Source organism: Megascapheus bottae, chromosome X, assembly GCF_031878675.1.
Source record: "Megascapheus bottae isolate mThoBot1 chromosome X, mThoBot2.hap1, whole genome shotgun sequence".
In the NCBI taxonomy this organism is placed as follows: Eukaryota; Metazoa; Chordata; class Mammalia; order Rodentia; family Geomyidae; genus Megascapheus; species Megascapheus bottae.
The window spans coordinates 63,683,737-63,709,867 of NC_143547.1; the positions used below are offsets into that span (position 1 = coordinate 63,683,737).

Sequence of the window (26,131 nt, forward strand, 5' to 3'; positions counted from 1 at the left end):
CCTCAAAAGACTAACCATAGAGCTCCCCTATGACCCAGCAATTCCAGTACTTGGCATTTACCCAATTGTCCAGAAACAAGGGCATACTAAATCCACTAGCACAATTTTAATTGCAGCACTCTTTTTTATTGTAATTAATAAAAGGGTTACATGATATTTGCCAGATAGAAGGTGCATTAATTCACATACATTGATACCCTTTCACATGTCTTGGTCCACATTACCCTCCCCTCCACCACCCCCGTCTTGCTTTTCCCCCTTCCCTATCCAATTTCAAATAATCAAATACAAATAAATCCAATATATCAGATACCAAAGTGAGATACTGTAACAATATGAGGTAACCAAGGGACAGCAAAAGAGATGAGAGATAACCTAGTACATTAAGAACAACAATCATTCATTATATGGCTTTTGTTTCAATATTCTGGAGGTCTTTTCAACTAGCTTCATACTATATGGCCTTATGTATCAAGGTTTTGCTCTATTGCAGATCTGTGCTAGTAGAGCCCAAGGTTTCTACTGATTATGACAAATGAGGGAAACCATTGAGCCTAAGTTCCTTAATTGCAGCACTCTTTACCATAGCAAAGATATGGAACCAACCCAGATGTCCCTCAGTTGATGAGTGATGAATGGATCAAGATGTGGTATTTATGCACAATGGAATTCTATGCTGCTGTCAGAAAGAACGACATTGCCCCATTTGTAAGGAAATGGAAAGACCTGGGAAAAATCATATTACATGAAGTAAGCCAGACTCAAAGGAACATAGGCCCAAAAGTCTCCCTTTTGTCATAATCAGTAGAAACCTTGGGCTCTCCTAGCAGAGATTTACAATAGAACAAAATCTAGAGACATTAGGCCAAATAGTACAACACTAAATGTACGGACCTCCAGGATAAGGGAACAAAAGCCATATAAATGAATGACTGTTGTTCTTAATGTACTATGTTATCTCTCTTTTCTTTTTCCATCCCTTGGTTATCTCATATTGTTACAATTTTTCACCTTGTTATATGATATATTTTATATGTGCTTAATTGTTTATTTGAAATTGGGTAGGGAAGGGAGGAAATCAAGGTAAATGGGGGAAAGTTTGGGAGGGAAATGGGGACGATGTCATGAGAAAGGGTATCAATGTTTGTGCAGTTATGCACCTTCTATCTGGTGAATATAATGTACCCCTTTTATTAATGACAGTAAAAAATATTTAAAATAAGGTGCTGGCTCTACCATGCTCTCTCTGAAGGTACTAGAAAAAGATAAGGTCTGTGGTACTGTCCTCACTCCTATTGGTTACTTGTTAATGCCTGGTATTCTTTGGTTAATGCGAACTGTTTTCTGGTCCCTATCTTCAGTCTCATATTATCCCTTTTGTCATTCTCATGATATATTCTCTCTTAACATATGCCCCCATATTTTTCCTTGATATAATGACATCTGCCATATGCAACTACATATTGTTCTTACAAGTGGGTAGTTACAAACTTCACTATAGGAATTTCTTAGGGACATAATTCCACTCTTGATACATGCTTGTCACACTCATTAAAACAAGGAAATATAAAAAAGAGGGAAAGAAATCATTTTTGTTTGAATACTGAGTGTGAAGTTAGAGGTGACTGAAGATGTAACCTTAAGCCTAGGAAATACAGAATTGAGATACATTAGCATATTGGAGAGTAGTTGAATTTTAACAAGCAGATGAACTTCCTCATGGAAAGTATATAGGATAGCATGGGGAAAGAGCATAAAAATGTCTTGAAGACAACTTTCACCTAGTGAATAGGAAAAGAACAATAGCTTGGGAATCAAGAAGGATCATACAAAGTAGTTTGAAAATAAATAAGAGTATTCTACAAGGTAAATGAAGAACAAGTCTTAAGGAAGGAATAGTCATCAACAGTATTATATACTACAGGTCAAGGAAAATGAAGAACCAAAGAAAAAATTTAGTACTTAAGGTAGGAATGTTTTTGATTCAAGATAAGCCTTTCCATAAATACAATCATCATGGAACATACCCACAACACTATAGAATCATTGTTTATAAAATGTATTCATATAATATGTTTTGCTTTTGAAAATTATGTCTTAGTACACTAATGTGTTAGAAAATATTTGTTATTGAAGTGTCTTATAGAACTTTTTTTAATAATCCCAACAGATTTTTTAAAGATTATATTAACATTGATTTTTTTACATCATATTTCAAATATCAAGTTTAAGAAATAAGTATTCAAGAATGGGAACTCTATACAGAATCACTGGCACATAAATTTAAGAACAAAAGTTAAATTAAACAGAGAGTTTGTATGGCCTAGATCTATATAACATTATGTCTGTAGAGTATATATCCCATCATAAACTTGTGTCTATGTAGTTATATTTATATCTCCAAGATCATGTCAATGACCTTGAGTAACCGAATATTGAGTCACTGCTCTTGTATTATTTGTTCCATTGGTCTTGACTAATCTCACTCAACAAGATTTGCTCTAATCTCATCCACTTCCAAGTGAATGCTATTATTTTATCTTGTCTTTTGGCTATGCAGAAATCCATTGTGTATAGTTATACTTTTTGAATCCATTCATCTGTATTTGGCTATTGTGAATAGTGCACAGATGAACGTGGCTGAGCAGTTGTCCTTATATCCTGAGTTACCATGCTCAGAATGGATGCCCAGGTGTGGTATGGCTGGGAAGGTCTATTTTCAGTTTTTTGAGGAACCTTCAAACTTCCTTCTAGAGTGGTTGTACTAGTTTACATTCCCATTAGCAGTGCAATATGGTTCTTCTTTTTCCACATCCCCACCAGCATTTGTTGTTCTCTGCGTTCAGAATATTGGCCATTCTGTTCAGTGGTAAGGTGGAATTTTAGGGTTTTTTGTATTTGTATTTCTTTTATGACCATGGATGATGAGTATTTTCTCATATTTTTTGCCATTTTAACGACTTCTTTTGATAGGTCTCCCTTTAGTTTCCTTGCTCATTTAGTGATTGGTTTGTTGGGTTTGGGGAGGCTTATTTTCTTGAGTTCCCTGTAGATATTGGACATTAAGAGTTTATCTGATGCATTATTGGTATATATCTCTTCGCAGTTGGTTGGCTGTCTTTCTGCTTTGGTAGCTATGTCTTTGTCTGTGCAAAATCTTTTTATTTTTAGGTAGTCCCATTTGGTGAGAGTTTCTCCAATCTGTTGTGACCCTGGGACTCTCTTCAAGAAGTTTTTGCCCATGCCTATGAGTTCCAGAGTCTCTTCTACTCTGTTGTGTAGCAGTTTCAGTTTCAGGTCTGATATTGAGGTCTTTGATTCATTTTGAATTAATGTTTGTGCATGGTGTCAAGCTGGGATCAATTTTTAGTTTTCTCCATATGGCTGCCCACTTTTCCCAGCACTAATAGTTGAAAAGGTTGTGTTTATTCAAATGTGTATCTCTGGCTCCTTTTTCAATAGTTATGAGGTTTTATTTCTGGATCTTCTTTTCTGTTCTTTTGATCTTCTGGTCTATTTTTGTGTCAATACCATGCTGTTATTGTTATTATAGCTCTGTGGTAGAGCTTCAAGTCTGGTATTGTAATAGCACCTGCATTGCTCTTTTTTCCTAGAATTGATTTGGCTATTCTATGTCTTTTACTGTTCCATATGAACCTTTGTATTGTACCTTCTATTTCAGTAAAGAATATCCTTGGGATTTTGATGGGAATTATAGTGAAATTGTATATCAATTTTGGCAGTATGAACATTTTCACTATGTTGGTTCTTTCTATTCATGAGCATTGGATGTCTTTCCATTTCCTGGTTTCCTCTTTAATTTCCTCCATTAGGCTTTTATAGTTTTTGTTCAATAATTCCTTTACATCTTTGGTTAGGTTAATTACTGAATATTTTATTCTTTTGGAGGCTATTGCAAATGGGATCATTTTCTTGCTCTCTCTTCTGTTTGTGTGTTGTTGGCAAACAGAAGGCTACTGCCTTTTCAAGGTTGATTTTGTATCCTGCCACTTCGCTGAAGTGGTTTATTAGTTCTAAGAGTTTGAGAGTGGAATTTGGTGGTTCAGGTATAGGATCTTGGCATCTGCTAATAGGAATAGTTTAATTTCTTCTTTCCCTATGTGGATCCCTTTGATATGACAGGGAATCTTTTAGAAGCTTATATACAAATTTTGTCTGGCCTTTAAAGTTATGATCAATGTATTTGGTGACTAGTGTCCCATATAGGATAAATAGAGCATATAAATTTGAGATTGTAATTGAGTTAGTCAGAAGAAAGACTTTTCAGGAAATATCTTTCACTTCATGTCACTGTCTGAGAGTCAACATTTGAGCTGTCAGGCTGCTAAATATCATTTTATATTCTACATCACAAAACTGTACATATTACCTTCTTTTTCTCATTCTCCTAAAGTTACAAAGTTCTTTCTAGAGTTAGCCCACAGTTAGACTCATCATGAAATAGTACAGTATAAAGATGTAATAAACAATTTCCCCATACATTTTGTAACAATGTATTTATCTGTAAATCCTTATAAATGTTTCAGTTTTTTTTGTCTGTTGTGGGGCTTGAACTCTGGTCCTAGGTGCTATAACTGAGCTCTTCAGCTAAAGGTTACCACCCTAGCCCTGGAGCCACAGTGCCTCTTACAGTTTTCTGTTGGTTAATTGTCGAGAAGAGTCTCACAGACTTTAGTGCCTGAGCTGTCTTTGAGCTGTGATCCTCAGATCTTAGCCTCCTGAGTAGCTAGGATTACAGTAGTGAACCAGTGACATTGGCTCATAAAAGTTTTATTCAGAAAAAGAATAGAGAGGGATGGGGTCAATGATGAAAGTGATGATCAAGATGTATTTATAAAGTGATTTGTATTTGTAAACTCTTTTGGGAACTTTTGTACAACTGTTTAAACATAATAAAAATATAATTGAAAAAGATTGAAAAAACCCACACTTCTCAAAATAAATCAACATGAATTTATCTCAACTGTTTTGTACTGAGAAAGCTCCTATAAAGGCAGTGGAGATGAATTATCTGCCATCCCAGTACTATCCTTTTGGAAAGGCAAAACATGAAATGATACTGAAGAGTGTGAAGCTGGCTAAAATTGAGAGTTAAATTGTATGATTCAAATTAAGTATGTGCTTCTGGAGTTCCAGATGTGAGAATGCTCAGTGAAGGGTAAAAGTATCAGAGAAATGAGAATTGTGTTGGGCTTTGAAAGAAAGCTGGATTCTAGAGGAATTTTAAAGAAAGAGAAACGTGTAGAATGGAACCTGTAGACAAGCTAACAATAGAGAAGTCACAAAACTCAGAATGTATGTGCTCCTTGCCACAAATTTTAGAACAAAATTTAACATATATATATACATATATATATATATATATTCTAATATCCCTGAGCTATTCCCTTTAGCAGGAATCTGCTCACTTTTATCTTCATGTTTTTTATCTGGTGGTGAATTTTTATCTATGAGTCCTCTGAAGTCCTTTTGAAAGTTTACTCATTCCCATTTTCATTGCAGTTTTGTCTTTTTTTCAATGCTTAAAATTATGGTTCAGTCCAGTTAGTCTTATTTTAAATCCATTGTAGCCTCTTATCTGGAGAGTTTGGTTTCTGTGAGAAAACTGTTCAGGAAACAGGTTGGGAGATGACTTGAAGGGGAAAAGAACTTAAATATAGTTAGTTGTCTTGCCAATGCACTATTTCTCAAATGTTAAGATTAATAAAAGTTCTCTGTGGATCTCTATTGGTGGAACATAAGCCAATGTGGTCTCTAGTAGTTGGCGTAATTTTTTCAAATACATGATTATCTCAATATCAACAAATGCAGAACTAGGCACAAATCTTTGTATCATAGTGACTAAACTATAAAGTGAGTAAAAATAAAATTAGCATCTTATTGTGTCCAATGAATACTCCACTTAATTATAGAAACATGGTTCTGATCAATTTATGTATTTTGTCTTCATTGATATTACTTCAAAGAACCCTGTTGTATAACCACGCTGAACAAAATTTCCAAGCTTTGTGTTTCTCTGTGGGTATGAGCAACTTTTCAGTGCTACTTTTAATTCAATGACTTGAAAAAATCGTCTTGCTCACATGAAGATAAAGTTAGGATTGCAATTTATATAACATGAACATTTAATCCATTTATTGTTGAGATCATGAATAGAATGTTGAGCACTTTACAAGAAATGTGAACAAGTTCCTCCACAAAAATGATGTTCTCATAGTATATTGCTTCACTTCCAAATGATGGTAGTGATTGCTTTGCTGTATGTTCTCATATCGTGCAGTTTGCCTACAGTGTTACATACAATAGTGTCACACTCTGATATCTCAACTGTGAAAACTTTTTTTGTATTCAAATGCTTGTGACACTTTCATTAGTGTAGTATGCTAGCTATTATGGGATGTGGCTTTTATGTAATCAAAAATGTTTACATATGCCATGATAGGTCACTGAGAAAAACATTTCATTTGCTATAAAATGATGATGTAGCAATGGCCTTTGCCAACATTGTTTATCATAATATTTTAATAAAAACCAGTGAAATGACCATGACCTTAAGACTCATAATATAATTAATGTTTTTGTTACTTTGGTCCCTTTTAGAATAGAAATTTATTCTGCACACCTTAAGAAGTACAATGAGGTTTATTTTTTTTCCTTGTGTGACTCTTCATTGTTTTCTGTCTCACATCCACTTGCTTCATATTCTTTTGAGCAATGTTTTTTTCTTGAAATCACAAATCATGTCTTGTGTTTAAGTACTAGCTAATTTGTTAATTGGCTGCCTCTAGAGGGCCAGATATTCATTATGGTGCAATCAGTGGCCACTGTTTGGATTAAGGAGAAGGGTATTTAATGCTGCTACTCTAAGTTGAAAAAAAATGTCATGGGCAGTATAGATGCGGCAAGAAATGATGCTGGGTATGTCGGACACAATGACCTGAGGTAAATGTTTTTGCTCTAAGAAAATACCACTTCTTTCAGGGTCTTCTTTCACGAAATGCAAGTGTAAGTTATATTCATTGCCTTTATTTCTCAGTCTTCTGCAGTCTGGCTTCTACTCCCCTTATTTCACTGAAATTGCTCTCATTAAATTCTCTAATGACCTCCTTATTTCTAAATCAGATGATTTTCTGTCTTTATTTTACTGTATTTTTTACAATATATGATATTATTGCTTACTCCATTTTTCAAAATATCTGCTCCATAGTGTGCACTCTCATGGGTTTTGTTTTTGTACCTGTCTGAATATCCACTGTCTATATTCTTCATGGATTCTTCTTCCTAAGCTCGTATCTTAAATGTCAACATTTCCTAGCATCTCATCAACAGCTCACTGTTCTTCTCATTCTACATACTTCACTGAATGATGACTTCAGTTATAATTCATGTGGTGAATCGTCCAAATTGTTGTCCAAGCCACTCTCCTGAACTTTGGTTGTACAATATTTAATGACCTGCTGGCCAGCTCCATTATAATTTTTTAAGGTGTTTTTTTTTGCCAGTCCTGGGCTTTAGTTCAGGGCCTGAGCCGGGTCCTTGGACTTTCTCAAGGGTAGAGCTCTACCATTTGAGCCTCAGCGCCACTACCTGCTTTTTTCCATGCATGTGGTACCAAGGAATTGAACCCAGGTCTTCGTTCATGCTAGGCAAGCACTCTACCACTAGGCCAAACTCCCGGCTTCCACTATAATTTTTTAAAACATGTCCAACTTGCTAAGTCCCAAATTCAATTTATTATCTTCTGCTTGAATGCATTTCCTCCTCTGCCATATCCCATCTAGTTGATGAAATCAAATTTTCCCTATAGTATAAACTAAAAACTTTTGATTTTTCTTGAACCTTTTCCTATATCCAATGCATCCAATTAGTTCCCAACTGTGTGTGGTGTGGTGGTGGTGGTGGTGGTATGTGTGTGTGTGTTTCCATATGTGTTGCTAGAGATTGAGCCCCGGGACCTTATGCAACCTAGGCAATCTCTGCATAACTAAATTACATACCCAACCCAATCCCTAACTCTGATTGTGTCCTCTTAAATTCATCTACTAAATGAGCACCAAATTGTACTATCATACAATTTCCCTCTCCATTGTACCTTTAAAATTCAAGAGCCATAAAATGGCACACGAGACCAATATATAGTCTGGCCATAGTCATTCTCCTTTAGCAAGCACTGACTTGCTTGTAATCACACATTTTTTTTAACACAAAGCCATCATTTCCTAGAATATATTTTTCCTCCATAATTCTTGCAATTAGACAGTCAGCCATAACAGTGCCTTCTCCAGAAAACCATTCCAGAGATGTCTCCCCAGGCTTAGCTGAATGCTCCTTTTCTGTGCTCCTAAAGGACCTAATAAACTTCTAATCTTACCACCTCTTGGCACTATATTCTTATTATCTTTGTATGATACCAACATATAATTGAGAACATCATGCTGCAAAGTATCTGACAGTAAAGTAACAGAGATACAATATAATTTAGGTTATTAGGTTGACTAGCTGAGAACTACACTGAGGAACCCCTAACACCTCTCCATCTGACTAGTGTTTAGACAAAAGACTTCAACTGCATATTGCCTTCCTTGAAGAAAGAGACTTACTCATTTATCTCTGTGTCATTCTAGCATTATGCCAGGTACATCAAAGAGTTGAGACAAAATGTTTTTGGACAGAGAGAGCTATGCACAACATAGGAATAGATTTTGCTTATGAAGGCAAGTCTTCTGTCTCTCTTTCTAGTAAACAGGCCACTCAGGAAATTGAATTAAAGGTCCACAGGTTGCCTGGTAATTCTGGTATCCTAGGGTGGGGAGAAAATGAGTGACCAGTTTTACTAGATACATCATTCAAACCAGACTAGAATCTTCAGAAATAATCATTTTCTACCCTAAGGGACAAATCTGTCCAGACAACTGGAACCTAAAGCAAAGAAGTAATAGAAAGCAATCTGGCAAGATTTCTATACCCACCAGATGACAAGAAAATAAATAAATTGTTATAAAATATTTTCATTGCTTCCCAAGGGCATAAGAAATACCCTAGCCCATAATGACTTGTGAAATAAATAAAAAATCAGAAGTTTGATAAATTCTGACTTCCTGGCTTGTCTTTATTAAGTCTTTGTTTATATAGATGAACCTGAAATAAAAGCTTTTATAAACATGTGTTTGTCCTTTATCTCATCCCAAAAGTTGCTTACAAAGTCATAGTGTCATAATAATGCTCTCCTGATGTCAAAATTATAAGATTTTGCTGCTAAAGTTTTGGATTTTGCAGTGTAATAGGAACTATTACATACATTTTTATTCTATATTCTATAATGCTGGTCCATTTGCATTTTTTAGTTCTCATACCTAGGCCATCAAGGAAGACTTAACAATAATATTAGAATTTATATTGATTTTATTATTGTTATTTTCATGTTTATAAAGGAGAATGTAAATTTAGGCCTAGATTTCAAGCTCTATCAACAACAACCAAAAATTAAAAAAAATCAATATGAAGCAATTGCTAAGTTATCCCATTTCACCTCCCTTTTACCCTATCATGTAAGCACTATTATTATCTCTGATTTTCAAATGAGGAAACTGGTGTTTAGAATGTCTTTTTGTAAATAAGTAATGGGGTGGCTAATTAGAATAAGTATGTCTAGTAGTCCATATTAGTAAGTTCAACAACAAGTTCAAGTATCAGTTAGCTTTGCTCTAATCTGCTATCATATTACTTGTGTAAATGGTGATTAAAGTATAGAGTATTATTTAGCATTAAGTCATCCCTACACACCACCACCTACACTATGTAGGGAAATTAACTCAGATTACATGCCTTGCTGAAAACATTTACCATCACAGAAATTTTTTTCTATTTTAATTTATCATTTTTAGGCAGCATGTTAAAAAGCAATTTTGAAGTCCCATGCAATTTTATTGATGGAGTAAAGTTCTTGTCATATGTCATGATGTAAAGATGTGCTTTCTTGCCAGTTTGGATGTTTACTCATCTTTTTAAAAGAAAGTCAGTCTTTTGTAAATAGGCGTGTGTGTGTGTGTGTGTGTGTGTGTGTGTGTGTGTGTGTGTGCATGCACACATGCATGCGTGTGCACACGCACTAGTCCTGGAGCTTGAACTCAGGGCCTGGGCACTGTCACTGAAGTTTTTTGCTCAATGCTAGTGTTCTACCACTTAAGTCACAGCTCCACTTCCTACTTTTTTTCTTGATTAATTGGAGATCCGAATCTCCTTGGTTTTTCTGTTTAGGCTAGGATCCACTGGCTCCTGGTGAGAGGCACTTTGGAGACTTGAACTTTTAGAATTTAGAGTCTAATATACGCTTTGTATCTTGATATATAAGTAGATGAAATCAGGTTAATTTATGCTTTAAAACTTGGCCTTCCCATCAGGGAACATTCTATGGACCTATGCAGACACGGCAAAAAAATGTGCACCATGACCTACACTTTTATAACAATCTTTTTCATGTTATAATGTGGACATTTCTCCCCAATACTTATAGTAAATCTATATGATTTATATTGACTGTATAATATCCCTATATTAAATATAGTTTACACCCAAGATAAGATACAAGATATTTATGGTTTCATCAAATATGAACACTTCTACAAGAAGTACAGAAAAAGCAACCATTCATATTTATACCTTTTCCATTTATAACTTTTACCATTTTAGGACTGACTTTATTGCAATATATGTAATATTAGGAGTGATTCTTAGATGAGAGATAACTTGGCAATTAGTAGCCATCTTTAATCACTTCTAATCTGTGCCTGTCAGTTGTAGTATACATGAATTACATTAGACACTAAAATTACAAAGGTACTTCTGTCAGTTTTGAATATGAAATTGAAAAGCTGTGCTTAAACACTCTGTCCTAATTGCTCACATTTAAAACAACTTTTGACTGCCTTCTAACTTAAAGGACAGTTTATATTTTAAATCAATGACACTGGCAGTTGTGAATTTGTCTGTACTATTAAACACACAGGTTGCTTTTGTCCATACAACTGGTTAAAGCAATTAAACACAGGTTGCCATGGGAACCACTAAGAAGGGAAAGCACCTGTTTCTATGCTCGTGTTTTTTATGCTGTGTTAAGAGTCTTCTTTCCTCAAAATTGTAGCTGTTGGCATATTTCTATGATTTGGGCATTCAGGAGAAAGAGGCAATATACAGTAGGGAGGAGTGTCATTTCTATCTTACTGCTACAGACAGTGAGCTTACTGCCTCCTCCACACCCTTCCACCACAGCACAGACTACCTGGGTCTCAGGTACTGGCAACTTAAACTGGCAACTTAGAGTGACTACTCTAAATTTCATCATCAGCAAGAAGTCGGTAACCAAACCCCAAGAGACAGTCACACAGGTTAAAAACAAAGAGAATAGATATATGGCCTTTGAGTTATACCAATACAAAAGTAGATGACAGGTCAGCATATCAGCCACAAAACTCATGCAGATCACAAACAACTGCCACAGAAAATGACAGAATTGTTTACCGTGTGATCAAAGATAAAGAAATGGCTGATGCTGAAGATTCTTAGTCATAGTGATCTGAGCCACACATGGAGTAGAAAGACACAGAGATGACAAGTGGAAGTAATGAATGGACAGTGAAACCCCAGTGCCATTTAACAACTAGATTGTTATGCACCTACCCAACTGGCTGCTTAAGCTCTCAACCTGCCAAGCAGTCTTGGCCTAGGTCATTGTAATCTCTGTCTTGGTCGGCTCTTCAGCTGTTTTGCTGTGTAGTCTTAAACATCACAGCCTCACCAGATGACTTCAAAATGCCTTTGTTATAAAATAAGAAATGCTATCTTCTACACACAAAATAGCATTTTGAAATATGATTAGAAAGGAAAGTTTGTACAGAACTTTATAGATGAAACTACTATATCTTACTCCTTATAGCTATGAATCTGACCACACATTATATTACTCAGCATAGGGAAAATATTTCAAATGAATAGGCATTCTTATGCTCCTTTTTTATATTTTCATTGCTTTCAATGATGCCTATTCCCAATAGCAAGAATCTGATCATTGAATGGTTAGTAACTCAAACTGAACTGACTTTTTCTACTAATCTAAAATTGCCAGCCATTTTTTATTTCTTCTTGTTGAAATCGACCAACCGTATATTACCCTTCCTTTTAGTGCCAGTCCTGGGTTTGTTTTGAACTCAGGGCATGGGCACTGTCTCTCAGCTTTTTTTTTACTAAAGGCTAGTGTTTCACTGCTTTAGCCACAGTTCCACTTCCAGCTTATTTTAATGGTTAATTGGAGATAAACATTTCAAGGATTTCATTGCCTGGGCTTACTTCATACTGCCATTATCAGATCTCAGGGTCCTGAATAGGTGGATTACAGATGTGAGCTACCTGCTCCTGGCTTTCACCAATCTTATTTTTCCATACATTTTTATTGTAAATAATGGAAGGGTTACATTATATTCACAAGATAGAAGGCACATTACTTCACAAATATTGATACCCTTTTTCATGTCTTGGTCCCCATTTCCCACCCCTCACATTCTTTTTCCCCATTTCCTATCCAATTTCAAATAACGAAATAAGAATACATACATATATATATATATAGTCATACATATATATATATATCTTTATTTGGTTATATATATATATAATATACCAGATGACAATGTAAAATACTGTAACAATATGAGATAACCAAGGCACAGCAAAAGAGATGAGAGATAATATAGTACATTAAGGACAACAATCACTCACTACATGGCTTTTCTTTCTATATCCTGCAGGTCCTTTCATTTAGCGTCATCCTATATGGCCATATGTGTCTAGGTTTTGTTCTGTTGTAAAACACTGCTAAGAGAGTCCAAGATTTCTACTGATTATGACAAATGAGGGAAACCATTGAGCCTATATTCCAGTATGGCTTACTTCCCTTAATATGATTTTTCTAAGTCTTTCCATTTCCTTACAAATGGGGCGATGTCATTCTTTCTGACAGCAGCATAGAATTCCATTGTGTATAAATAACACATCTTGTTGATCCACTCATCAACTGAGGGGCATCTGGGTTGGTTCCATATCTTTGCTATGGTAAATAGTGCTGCAATGAACATTGTTGTGCTGGTGGATTTAGTACGTCCTTGTTTCTGGAGAATTGGGTAAATGCCAAGTAGTGGAATTGCTGGGTTATAGGGGAACTCTATGTTTAGTCCATTGAGGAACTGCCATACTGCTTTCCATAGTGGTTGAATTAGTTTGCACTCCCACCAACAGTGTAGTAGTGTTCCCTCCTGGCCACATCCCCTCCAGCATCTGTTGTTAGTAGATTTCTTGATCCTGGCCATTCTAACTGGAGTGAGGTGGAATTTCAGAGTTGTTTTGATTTGTATTTATTTTATGGTCAGAGACGTTGAGCACTTTTTCATGTGTCCATAGGCCATTCTTATTTCTTCTTCAGAGAAGACTCTCTAAGTCTTTGGCCCATCTTTTAATGGGATGGTTGTTTCTCTGATGATTAGTTTTTGGAGTGATTCAATTTTTTGAGCTATTGATATCTTTTAGATATGCGGCCTTTGTCTGTTTTATGGTTAGTGAAGATCTTCTACTTTGTAGGCTTTCTAGTTAGTTTGCTAGCTATGTCTTCTGCCAAACAGAAGCTCTGAAGTTTAATGCAGTCCCACTTATCCAGGCTTTCTCTAATTTGTGTGTTTCTGGACCCTTATTAAGAAAGTTTCGACCTGTGCTGAGGAGAACTAGTGTATCTCCTATTACTTCTTGTAAAGTTTTCAGTGTATCTGCTTTTACCTCCAGGTCTTTGGTCCATTTGGAGTTTACCCTGGTGCAGAGTGACAAACAAGGGACTAACTTTAGATTTCTGCAGGTGCTTAACCAGTTCTGCCAGCACCACTTGTTGAAGAAGCTGTCTTTCTTTCATTCTATTATTTTGGCTCCCTTATCAAAGATTAGGTGGCCATGGGTCTGTGGATTACTATCTGGGCCCTCAATTCTATTCCATTAATCTTCAGGTCTGTTCTTGTGCCAGTACCAAGCTGTTTTGGTCACTATAGCTCTGTAATAGCATCTAAAATTTGGTAGTGAATTTCCTCCAGTGCTGTTCTTTCATCTATGAATTGTTTTTACTATACAGGGTGTTTTTTATTATTCCATATGAAATTTTGGATTGCCTCTTCTATTTCTTTAAAGAATGACATTGGGATATTGTATGTAGCCCTTGGCAAGATTGCCACTTTCACGGTGTTGATTCTTCCAATCCAGGAGCATGGGAGGTTTTTTTTCCATTTCCTCAGTTCTGCTTTAATTTCCTTTTTCAGAGTTTTAAAGTTTTCATCAAAAAGGTCCTTTGCATTCTTAGTTAAGTTAATTTGTATGTGCTTTATTTTTCTTTGAGGCTATTGCAAAAGGAGTTGCTTTCCTGATTGTTGCATCATTCCTCTCATTGTTGGCATATAGGAAGGCAGATGATTTTTGGGCATTAATTTTTTTTGAGTGTTAATTTTATACTCTGCTATCTTTCCAAAGTTTTGAATCAGCTCAAGGAGCTTGGGAGTGGAGGCTATAGGATTCTTTAAATACAGAATCATGTCATCTGCAAAGAGGGGAAGTTTTACTTCCTTTTTCCCTATTTGGATCCCCTTTATGGTTGCTTCTTGCCTTATTGCTCTGGCTAGGAATTGTAATATTATGTTAAAGAGGAGTGGAGAGAGTGGGCATCCTTGTCTTGTTCCTGATATTAGAGGAAATGACTTTAGCTTTTCGCCATTAAGTATAATGCTAGCTGTGGGTTTGCCATACACAGCCTTTATTATACTGAGGAATGTTCCATAGATTCCTAGTTTCTCTAGAGATTTTAGCATAAACTAGTGTTGGATCTTGTCAAATGCCTTTTCTACATCCATTGAGACAATAATTCCACAGTCTTTTAAGGCTGACACCCAACTCCAGCACTCAATGTATATGACTGTTCTTTACTCAGAACCTCAATTTTGCTTAGCATATGATAAATGCTACAGGAGACACACAGATTTCTTGCTATAGTTTTTGGTATATTCATCTTCTCAATGTAATAATTTAGAAGATGTTTGTTCTGGTACCCTATAGATAGAAAATGCAGTAACAATTTGAAGGTAATGCATGAATAGAAGGTAAATACTGCCTTGTACTAATGGCAAAATAGTCCTTTCATAAGAGGCATAGCTGAATGTGAATTTACAATCAGTTTCTGATTTGTTGCTAATAACTAGATGATTACTTAATCAACCAATTGTCCTATGTAAGAAACTGTTATACTTAAGTCACAATAATCAATACCTTGAGAAGTTCCTTATAGTTTACATAGTTTCTTCTGGCTTGCAGTCCATTGCAAATTTCATTTGTATTATTTCCATGAGATTCCTTTCCACTGTTGTCTAACATTCTCCATATGTTTGTGGTACCAACAACTTTTGCCATATTTTCTAAACCTGTAGAAATCATCATTAGACTTTGAATTTTATAAAGAATTGCACAGTAAAGAAGCAACCATAATGTGGGGCTAATGTACAAAACCAAGAATATGAAAAAGACATATTCAAATAGCTTTGACATTTGAATCCAATCAATATTTTCCATGGTAGTTGCACTACTGAACAATATAATAATTTGTTTTTTATTCTTCACCATATTTTCTGAAATCATTTGAAATATTCATATTATCAATTATGTAAATACTAGTCATTTTAAATCCTAAGAATTTGGTTGTACATTATAAAAATACCTTGTAGAAAAGTAAGCACTGTACAGTTTCTGCATTTGTAGCTTAATATGGATTAAGTTTTTAATACCTTGAAGTAATATTATACTATGTGAATTTATTTTTATCATGTATTTCAATCTTCCTAAAGTTACTATAATTGAGTTTGTTTGATAATGTACCTTCATATTAGTACAAGACTTGATAATTTGCAAAATATAAGGTTCATAATAAAGATAGAGAGCAGAGTTAGTACCTGGCAGGGAGGATAAGAAGAATGTGAAATATAGAAAAGTGATTTAATCGCACTACTGCAGTTTTGTAAAATATAATTTTTTCCCCTAGCACAGCAGAGTTTCATGCTGATAACAAGCCACTGAATTAATAAATCTATTGCAACTATTGAGACTTTTCCTTTAATAACATAACAAATGCTGAGCATTAAGAAAAGGAAAAGCATTCTTTGTACAGATCTTACCTTCAGCAGATCTATGTTCCGAACCATAGGAAAAATATCAACATCATATCTTCAGCAAAATCAATGTGAAAATAATTTGTGCACTTCAATTAGAATACTGTATTTTCCACACAAAAGCATGCTGTTTCTTGGAATGCATTTGCTTATTTTCCAATTGGAAAGCCATTTAGGAGTTTATATTGTTATCATTGCATGTGCTTAACTCCAATTATAGTTAATGGGAGTTGTGTATCTATAGTCACAGTAGCCTCTGAACTAGTTTAACATTATTGCTTCCCATTACCATCATCTTAAAAATAACTTTCTTCTCTTCTGCCAACCTGAACTACCACAGTAATCTAGATTTCTGTTTTCTTTGCATGGATTTATTTGTATGTAATGAAGGATATAGATTACACAACATGGCCAGTTTCTAGACTTAAAAACATTACAAAGGCATTGAGATTAGAGTAGGGCTTAGACTATTTAATTGTTAAGTGGAGGTAATTGATTCGCTCTTATCCACAGCACCCTGTGTATACAATTTCACTGGAATAAAACAGTTCAATATAACACAATACCTATGGTTCCTAGGAGACAGCCAAATTGTGTTGAAAGACCCGCGGAGACCCGCACCCAAGGACGCACATACAGACCACTGGATGCAACAGGCAAGAGGATTTTATTCGGGCATATGCTCGGGCTCCCAAGTCCACTTGACCACGAGATCCGCAAGGTTCGGGTCAGTGTCTGGGCTCGGTCTTCTCGGGTACACGTGACCTCGAGATCCGTGAGGTTCGGGTCAGTGGCTGAGAGCCCCGATCTGTCTCGGGAGTGACTTTTTATACAGTCCTACAGTCCGTTATAGCAGAGCCCGCACTTTTACAGCCAATAAGTTTAAAGCATTACAGTGAGGTCTGCACGCAGGCAGCCAACCCGTTCAGAAAAGATCATACACGTTAACCAATCATCTCAGGTAAGAAGTTATGTCCTAATATGGGCTAGCAGGGTCTTCGTGCTGAGTAGCACATTCCAATGGGCCCGTGGTCCTGGGGAAAATGACCCTTGTCCTGTTATAGAATTAGCTCCTTTCAAGGCCTGGATGGTGCTACTGCCGGCCAGTTGTCGATTACAGATAGCAGAGCAAACAGGACATTACAGATTACAGAACAAGCAGGACGTGGGCTAAGCTTGTAAAAACTACTACCATGGGGAAGGGGTAGGGTCAGGTTTTACACAAGTTAATCTATGGCCAGCTGGCCACAGTTCCTTAGTTAGCAAAAGCATGAGTTAAACTTTAAGATAGCAGCACTATGGTTCTGACCTGGGGTCCTTCAGTGTAACCTATTCTAAAACATGAAAAAGAAAGGGTTTTTCTTTATATATATATTTTTTATTGTAATTAATAAAAGGATTACATGATATTTGCCATATAGACGGTGCATTAATTCACATACATTGATACCCTTTCACATGTCTTGGTACCCTTTACCCTACCCCCCACTGCCCCCCCATCTTGGTTTTCCCCCCTTCCCTATCAAATTTCAAATAACCAAATACAAATAAATTCAATATATCAGATAACAAAGTGAGGTACTGTAACAATATGATTTACCCAAGGGACAGTAAAGGAGATGAGAGATAACATAGTACATTAAGGACAACAAGAAAGGGTTTGCAAAATAGAAGCCAACAGATTCTACACCTATCAACAAAACTAATTCTAGTTAGTTTGGAGAAGGCAAAAACAATGAGAATAAGTGTATTATAAGATGTCTAGATGCAATCAGTAATATTCATTTGGTTAGTGGTGGACTCATATTTCAAAAAGAAAAGTAGCCTGCTATCATCATAGCATATCATAAGACAAGGAAAGAGCCTCGTTAGGCTTCCAAGAAAATAAGGATTCTGAGAACTCTAAAAGCATCACTGGATTGGCTGGGGTGCATCTCAGTGGTAAACTACTCAATTAGCACATGTAAGGATTTGAGTACCTTCCCCACCACTGAGTTAAAATAACAAAACAAAATGAAACAAAACAAAGCCTCAACTTACTAGAGACCTTAGCATTTCTTGGCTAATTGTTACTCAACAAATAGAAATCTGTTTTTTTTTTCTTTGCCGGTCCTGGGCCTTGAGCTCAGGGCCTGAGCATTTTCCTTGGGCTTTCTCAAGGCTAGAGCTGTACCACTTGAGCCACAGCACCACTTCCAGGTTTTTTCTCTATATGTGGTACCAAGAAATGGAACCCATGTCTTTGTGCATGCTAGACAAGCACTCTACCACTAGGCCAAATTCCTGGCCCATATTTTTTTAAAGCAGGACAAGCCTAGGATTCATTGGGTTTATTTTCCAAACTGTGCTAATTTAACTTGGTTTCTAATTACAACAGTGCCTAAATGTGCCCTAAAAATACAATTTGGTTGTGCTGCTCGATGGAACCCTCCTTATGAAATATGCAAAATAAAGACTTTTACTTTTGTGTACATTTCATTATTGGTATTTCTTTTGTCTTTTGTTCTCCCCACACGCCTATGGTTTATCCCCTGTTGTCATGTATTTGATTATTTTGTCCCTGATGTATATGTTTATTTGAATTAGGGAAGGGAAGGGGAGCAACAAAATGGTGTGACAAAGGAAAAATTGTAAACCAATGTAACAGGGATACTCATAGGTTAGTATGTTGCAAATGAACTCTACAACTTGATGGTGTGGCTGAGGAAAGGAAATGTGGGAGAAAAGAAGTAGGAAGGGGTGAAATCATTCTATAAGAAATGTACTCACTACCTAACATATGTAACTGTTACACCTCTGTACATCACCCTGACAATATGAATTTTACAAAAAAAAAAAGAATAACACACGGGCAGGTTGCATACTGAAGTCTGCCTCATGCTATGTTGTGATTAGGCAGTAAATGGTATGTGCTTAGTCTCCTATTATTACATTTGACAACATTTTCAGTAAGGAGGAAATTAAGATACAGACTTTGGTATGGATCTAAAACTTACTGACATTCAAGTATTTCATGGTGGATATGTTCTGTATATAGTTGCTAAATAAATGATTATGCACATGAATTTTAGGGAAATATAGTAATGACTTTATTCCATTCACTGTAGAGCTCAGAAAGATTTGGAGACGAATGGCAAATGAATTTGTGTTTAGAAAAGACATGAAGTAGCTAAGTGCGAGTGTTTCCTATCTGTAATCATAGCTTTACAGAAGCATCACATCTGAGGACTGTTGTCAGAGCCAATCTGGACAGGAAGGTTCACCACACTCTTATCTTCACTTGACTACCAAAAAAAAATGCCTGGAGATGGAGTTGTGATTTAAGTGGGAAACCATTAATCTACAGAGCAAAAAGTTCAGGAACAGTACCTGGTCCCTGAGTTCAAAACACAAAGACAACAAAAGAAGAAAGGGTGGGGAGAGAAGAAAGTAATGAAAGAGGAAGGAAGGAAGAAAGGAAGGAAGGAAGGAAGGAAGGAAGGAAGGAAGGAAGGAAGGAAGGAAGGAAGGATGGGAGAGATAAGAGCACAAAGTTTATAACTCCTATGACAGTACGAAAAGGCTTGACTTCACTTTGAGCTGTTTTGCCTGAAAAATCATGCTGAAGATGAGTTGTGTACTTTTATTCCCTATGGGTGAAAAAACGAATGTTCATTTCATTTTGACCACCTTCATTCCATAGCATACATTTTGATATATCTTTCTCTTTAACTTCATTCTTTGGCTAAGTCCATTCATAATATCAGAAATCTGTTTGCCTTCATGTTGTGGGTATTTCAAAAACAAATCACTGATGCCTTTTGCTTACAATGACAGATGGTGGATTTGAATAGTACATGCTAGAATGGTATGCCACAAACTTATTGTTGCATGATTCATCATGTTTCTAAACCATATGGATATTGTATTAATTTGTCTAATGAATTCTTAGACCAGGAAGATATATTAGACCTGGGATTTCTTATTTACTATGATGTGTTAGTCCATTATTTGGAAGAAAGGAAGCAGAGAAAAAACAAAACAAATCATGTTTTCCTTCCTTCAGAGAAATGGTTTTCTGCATATCTCCTTTCACAATATCATCAATAAGTCTACCCACAGAGAAAACTCCTCTCTTACCAGAATACATTTTTCTCTCCTTCATTTCCCAAATCCCAACAGGCTAATTAGAAAGGAATGCCATTACTTATTAACAAATCCCTCCATACCATAGATGTATGAGATTTTTTATTGAAATTTGTGTTGTTCATTTTTTGTGAGAATTTTTGGCCTTGCAATTGTTGAATATGCAACAACTGAACCACTTGAACCATTCCCACAGTCCTTTTTGACTTCACTACTTTTCAAATAGGGTCTTTCCCCCACCCCAGACTAGCCTAGACCATAATACTTCTAATTACTTCCTGTATAGGGTGATATGCACAGGCCACTATGCCCAGTTTTTTATTGGTTGGGATGGAATATTGTTTTCCCTGGCTGTTTTTGAAATATAATCTTGCTGATTTCCACCTTTTAAGTAGCTAGGATTATAGGCATTAGCCACCATATCCAGCAAATACATGAATTTTAAGTTACTGAAGGCTTGAGTTAAAAGCCTCTATTGTTTTGCCCTCTAAATTAAAGCAGTATCAGTAGTAAAATAAAAGTGAATTTGGCTCAGATTTGATCTTGTAGAATCTCAAGAATCTCTACTATCAAATCTATCAAATATGTGTCTACTACCTCTGTCTGTATACAATTATAGAAATGAAATCATTCTCACAACCACCTAAATTACTCTGTTACCACTGACAGCAATAATACCTAGTACTTGTTCTTTTCACATGAATTAATTCCAACTTATGATGACTATTAGCATTTTTTAATATAAACAAAAAATGTTATATTTCAAACTACTCAGTAGATGATTTTTCAATTTATAATTCAAGGAATATATGACTCTAAACATGAAAAGATATTGTCACTATATTGCTAGCTATTAAAATGTAAATATGGATAGATGGAAAAGTGGATATGTGTGTGTATATATATACATATCTATGTATTCAATTTATATATAGAAATAGATAGATACTTATGCTTTATGATAACCTTGGAATTCCACTTATGGCTTGAGTCATACATATCTAGAATATAAATGTATATATATTTTTGCTAGTCCTGGGACTTGAACTCAGGCCCTGGGCACTGTCCTTGGGCATTCTCAAGGCTAGTAGTGCTCTACCACTTGAGCCACAGCACAACTCCTGGCTTTTTCTATGTATGTGGTACTGAGGAATCAAATGCAGAGCTTTGTGCATGCTAGGCAAACACATATCTATCACTAGGCCATGCTATGGAACCGTAAATGTATGTATTTTATAACAAAATTTCTTTTAATAAATATATATAGAGAGAATGGAAAATAAAATCAAAAGATGGAGATCAGTAATTGTTCCCATTGTTTCTAAAAGCACTTATTTTTCATAAACAAGGTTGTGGGTTGACATTTTGAAAATGTAAGTGGTGACCTTTACAGAAACTCTTTTTCACATAATTATCTCATTAACTTAGAGACCTATTTGGCACACAAAATGGAGATGTGTTTTAAGATGATGTGAACGGTCATCATCTCTTGCCATTTAAGGCTGTAAAGCCTGCCAATTTGGAGGTAGAATAACTACTATATGCTATATAAAAGGGCAGAGGCATTCTTGGAGGGAAGGCATGGGTGACTGCTGATTTAGCATGTAGGACACACCCAAGCCCAGAGACTAGCCTAGGATAGTCTGGTGGGACTTTGGGAATCCTTCTTATGATAGGTTAACTTTTAAAATTGCACGCTTAAATGCTAGCAATGTAAAGGGAGCCGTTTTATTGTAATTTCATATGTAAATGTTTTCTCAGACATTGCAGATCAATCTGCAAACTAGGAACATCTAAACAATAATCCCTTTATCCAAAAATGTTATCTTCACACTTTTAGCTGAATTGTGATCCATATCACAGACTAAATAATAGACTTTTTAATGATATCTTCAAAAGGATACCCAAATAATTCATCACTCTAATATATCTTCAAGTACAGAAAATGCCTTCTTGCTTTCTTACCTCTCAGCTGTAGTTATTGCATTTCAAAGCTCTTGGTGGGCTTTTAAAACATTTTTGTGAAGTTGATGCACAGAGGGGTTACAGTTACATAGTTAAGGTCCTGAGTACATTTCTTGTTGAACAGTCTTATCCCCTCCCTCATTGGGTTGGCTTTGTACTCATCAGATAGTGTTATTGAGGTCAAGGTCAGGGGAAGCAGATACTTTTATCTGTGTACTTACCACAGACTACACAGAATCAGTCAAGAGATGCTAGCACAGATGGGAAAGACACCATGACAAACCTCAGAACTTCTCAAGCCAACCTCCTCATGTGACAGGTAAGGAGAAGGCCTCAAGATAGATCCACTGCACAAAGCAGGCCTGACCCTTAGACATTAACTTTCCATTATAATCCCCCCCATCATACCATTGATTTGCTGTGTACCCTTCATCACTAAAGCACAGATAATAGGATGAAATGAAATGGGCTTACCTCCTGGGGATGTTGTGTGGATTAGCAAATTAACAAGTGTAAAATGTTAGCATTTATGTAAGTGCTCTTGGTGGTTATTATTTCTAAGGACCTATTCTCATTTGAGTTAGGGAATCTAAGTATATAATGGTTTTGTCAGAAAGGAATTTTCACCCTTACCAATTGCATTTAAGCCGAGCATAAAACAGAGGTGATAATAATATAGTAGTTATCATCACAATGCAGAGCTGTAAACCTTTTTTCCTAATAAAGCAAAAACTATTATCAGCAACTTTTAATGTTTTTAAAGCTTTGTGCCAACAGTAATCTTTGCACTGATTATTCTTCCTGTGACGGATGGGACCTATTCTAGGTCCCATTCATTATTCATTCCCATAATGAATATATAATGTATTGAATTTGTTTACATCATACAATCAAGCAAACTTGGAAGCTGCTTTGATTGCCACATTATGCAACAGTTTAAAGAAAAACTTTTTACTGCTCTGCCCACATTGGTGTCCTCTAGAAGTAGCTAACACACAAACTGAAAACTCACAGGGAATTGAAGTGCTGCTTTTCAACAAAAGGCACTGAACATAGATCCTTTCAATTTAACATCTTTACCAAGAAATTTTGTTGTCGCCTGCTATTTCCAAGGGGGACTGTACTTGAGATATTTCTATTTCTTTTATCACTCTGACTTTGCTTACCAAGACAAGTCATTTATTCCTGATTGTAGAAATCTTCGACTCAGCCAGTCAACTGCAGTGTGAACTCCTCAGATCTGCGCTCTGTGTTGCTTATTTACATATTCATTTGAAGTGATTTTTCAGATTGTTTGAAACCTCCTTTGACCTGACATCCTGCAATAGTCAAGATCTGAAGCTCACCGTGTTTTTGGTTCTTTTTCTTTTTGTCTTACAGATAACAGACGAGCACCTTTGGAAAGGTCACGCTCTCGCCACAGTGGAGGAGCCATGTCATCTAAGTGATTGCTGATACCAAAGAATATGAAAATATTTAAGTAAACAAAATCAGACATTTTGAGAAGAACAAGACATGAACTACAGGGCTGTGCATTTCTGTAAAGTCAAGCCAAGCATGATAAAGTAATGTGTGTTTGTAAACTCATTGCAGCACTCCTCCCAAAATTATATGAATTTGAACACAGATGTCACAATTATAACTTTTCCACTTAAGGGTAAAGCTCTATATTAGTTGTCATTGTGTGCAACCTGGCTCTGAATACTAGACATTGAAGTGTTCTTAGGCTTTCAAAAACATGCAATCTGTCGCAAAATTTAAATCTGATATGGCTAGGTCACCCCTTCCTTCCCCCCCCCCCGCAAAAAAAAGCACAGAGGTAAGAGAACAAAAGCAAAAGAATTATTTTAGCATCAGCTTCCAACTCCTATTATGTATAGAAAAGGACAAGGTCAAGGAAGATATTGATGTTAGTGGTTTGGAAAGGGGCTCATATTGTACACCATTTGTGGAATTCAGCAAAATTTCTTTTCCACCCCAGCCAAGTTATTTAGAGTATTATCACAAGTGAAAGCTGATGGATTTATCTACTCTGGCTGAAATTAAAAATTATCATTAGTCTAGCTTTTCAGCATGATATTGCAGGCACTTATCATTGCTAAAAATAAACCAAAGTTTAAAATAATTAGTTAAGGAAAATGATTTAAACTTTACTTAAAGAAATATTTTCTAATTATTCATAGATATTTACTTTATACTAACACTTTATATGACTATTTTTTTAGGAAAAAACTACATTTAAATTTTTATGCTACAAATAAACCTGAAAATTTGGAGCCGGGAGTTTGGCCTAGTGGTTAAAGTGCTTGCCTGGCATGCATGAAGACCCGGGTTCGATTCCTTGGTACCACACATATAGAAAAAAGCCGGAAGTGGTGCTGAGGCTCAAGTGGTAGAGCTCTAGCCTTGAGAAAGTCCAAGGACAGTGCTCAGGCCCTAAGCTCAAGCCCAGGACTGGAAAAAAAAACCCTGAAAATTCTAATACCTTTATTTAGATTTTAAAGGAAAATAGCGATTCCTATTTTGAGGAGGAAGAATTCTAGAAGACTTGCGAGGAAAAGAGAGTTCTTTCTGAAGGAGGCAACTGAAAGGTCAATTGTTTTTCTCCCTTTTTATTTTCCTTGCCTACTTTGGTGGTATGAAGAAGAAATTCTATGTATGTATGTGTGTATATAGATATGTGCATATATTTATAGCTCTCTATATATCTGTGCAGTAATTCTATATCCCAAAAACAAGTGGATTTCTCAGTCATCATCTTTTGACAAATTTACCAGTTTTTGGAAGGAAAACAAGCTCAACATATTTTAAATAAATGAGAAGGTGAAGTTTTACTTAACTTGTCTATTAGTTTAACATATGTGGTGAAATAGTTGCTAGATATTTCTAGAGTATAATTTTACGACTAATTATGCAGATTATTGTGACTGTTAAAGATTTTTTATGAATAATTCTTATGTAGGAAATCCTACTTTTCCTTCTCCAAACAGCAGTATAGACACTTACACCCAAGAACAATGGCTGGCTTTAAAAAGGTCATCATCTGAGATAAACATGTGATCACTAGTTCTGATTCTTAACTCTGGAACTGCTCCACTAGGGAAATCAAATAGTAACAATATCTGAGATTTTCCATTTTTGCATGAACACATGCACATAGACACACAACATGTTTAAGGACAATATCAATTTCATGCACTACTTTTATTAACTACCACAAAAGTTAAGTTCTACTAATATATGTAAATAATTATTGCATTTTGAATTTACAAAGTCTCTGTGATATATCTATCATATTTGAGGCTCTTGATAGCATTTCAGGTTATAGAAAAATGTCTCAAATTGAACGCATTTACCATGCCATATTATCAAGCTGGTCAAAGTAAAAATACTGAAGTTTATCAACTTTCCAGATGTGAACTTGCCTTATTTTCTAGCTTGTGAAGAAGAATGGAGCACTATTATTGATAAATTGTGTATCTGTATTTCAAGCAATGCTACATGCTTTTCATAAATATCAAAAGCCTTTCAGAGCCTAATAAAAGTTTTGCTCACGTGATTTAAAGTGTCCTACTCTAGTCACTTGCAGTTTTATTTTACATTGAAAATTATCACCCATATTTAGCACAGGACTAAATCTTACTGATTCTTTTTATTATTACCACACATGAGTGTACCACTTGTCCAAAATTTCATATTCCCTCCAGAGGCATATCAGGTGGCTTCTTTCTTGTCTTGTCTAGGTTCTGGTGGCAATGAACATATCTTGGCGTAAGGCCACATTT

General features: G+C 35.7%; 1 protein-coding gene across 1 annotated transcript in view; it reads left to right on the forward strand.

Moving 5' to 3' along the window:
* Diaph2 (diaphanous related formin 2) overlaps positions 1-25,099 on the forward strand; it is an 809,447-nt gene extending 784,348 nt beyond the window's left edge. Inside the window, exon 28 of the mRNA XM_090326172.1 lies at positions 23,727-25,099. Coding sequence (XP_090182298.1) covers positions 23,727-23,794 — 68 coding nt within the window. The 3' untranslated portion in view covers positions 23,795-25,099. The remainder of the gene's footprint in view (positions 1-23,726) is intronic.
* The last annotated feature ends 1,032 nt before the right edge of the window (positions 25,100-26,131 follow it).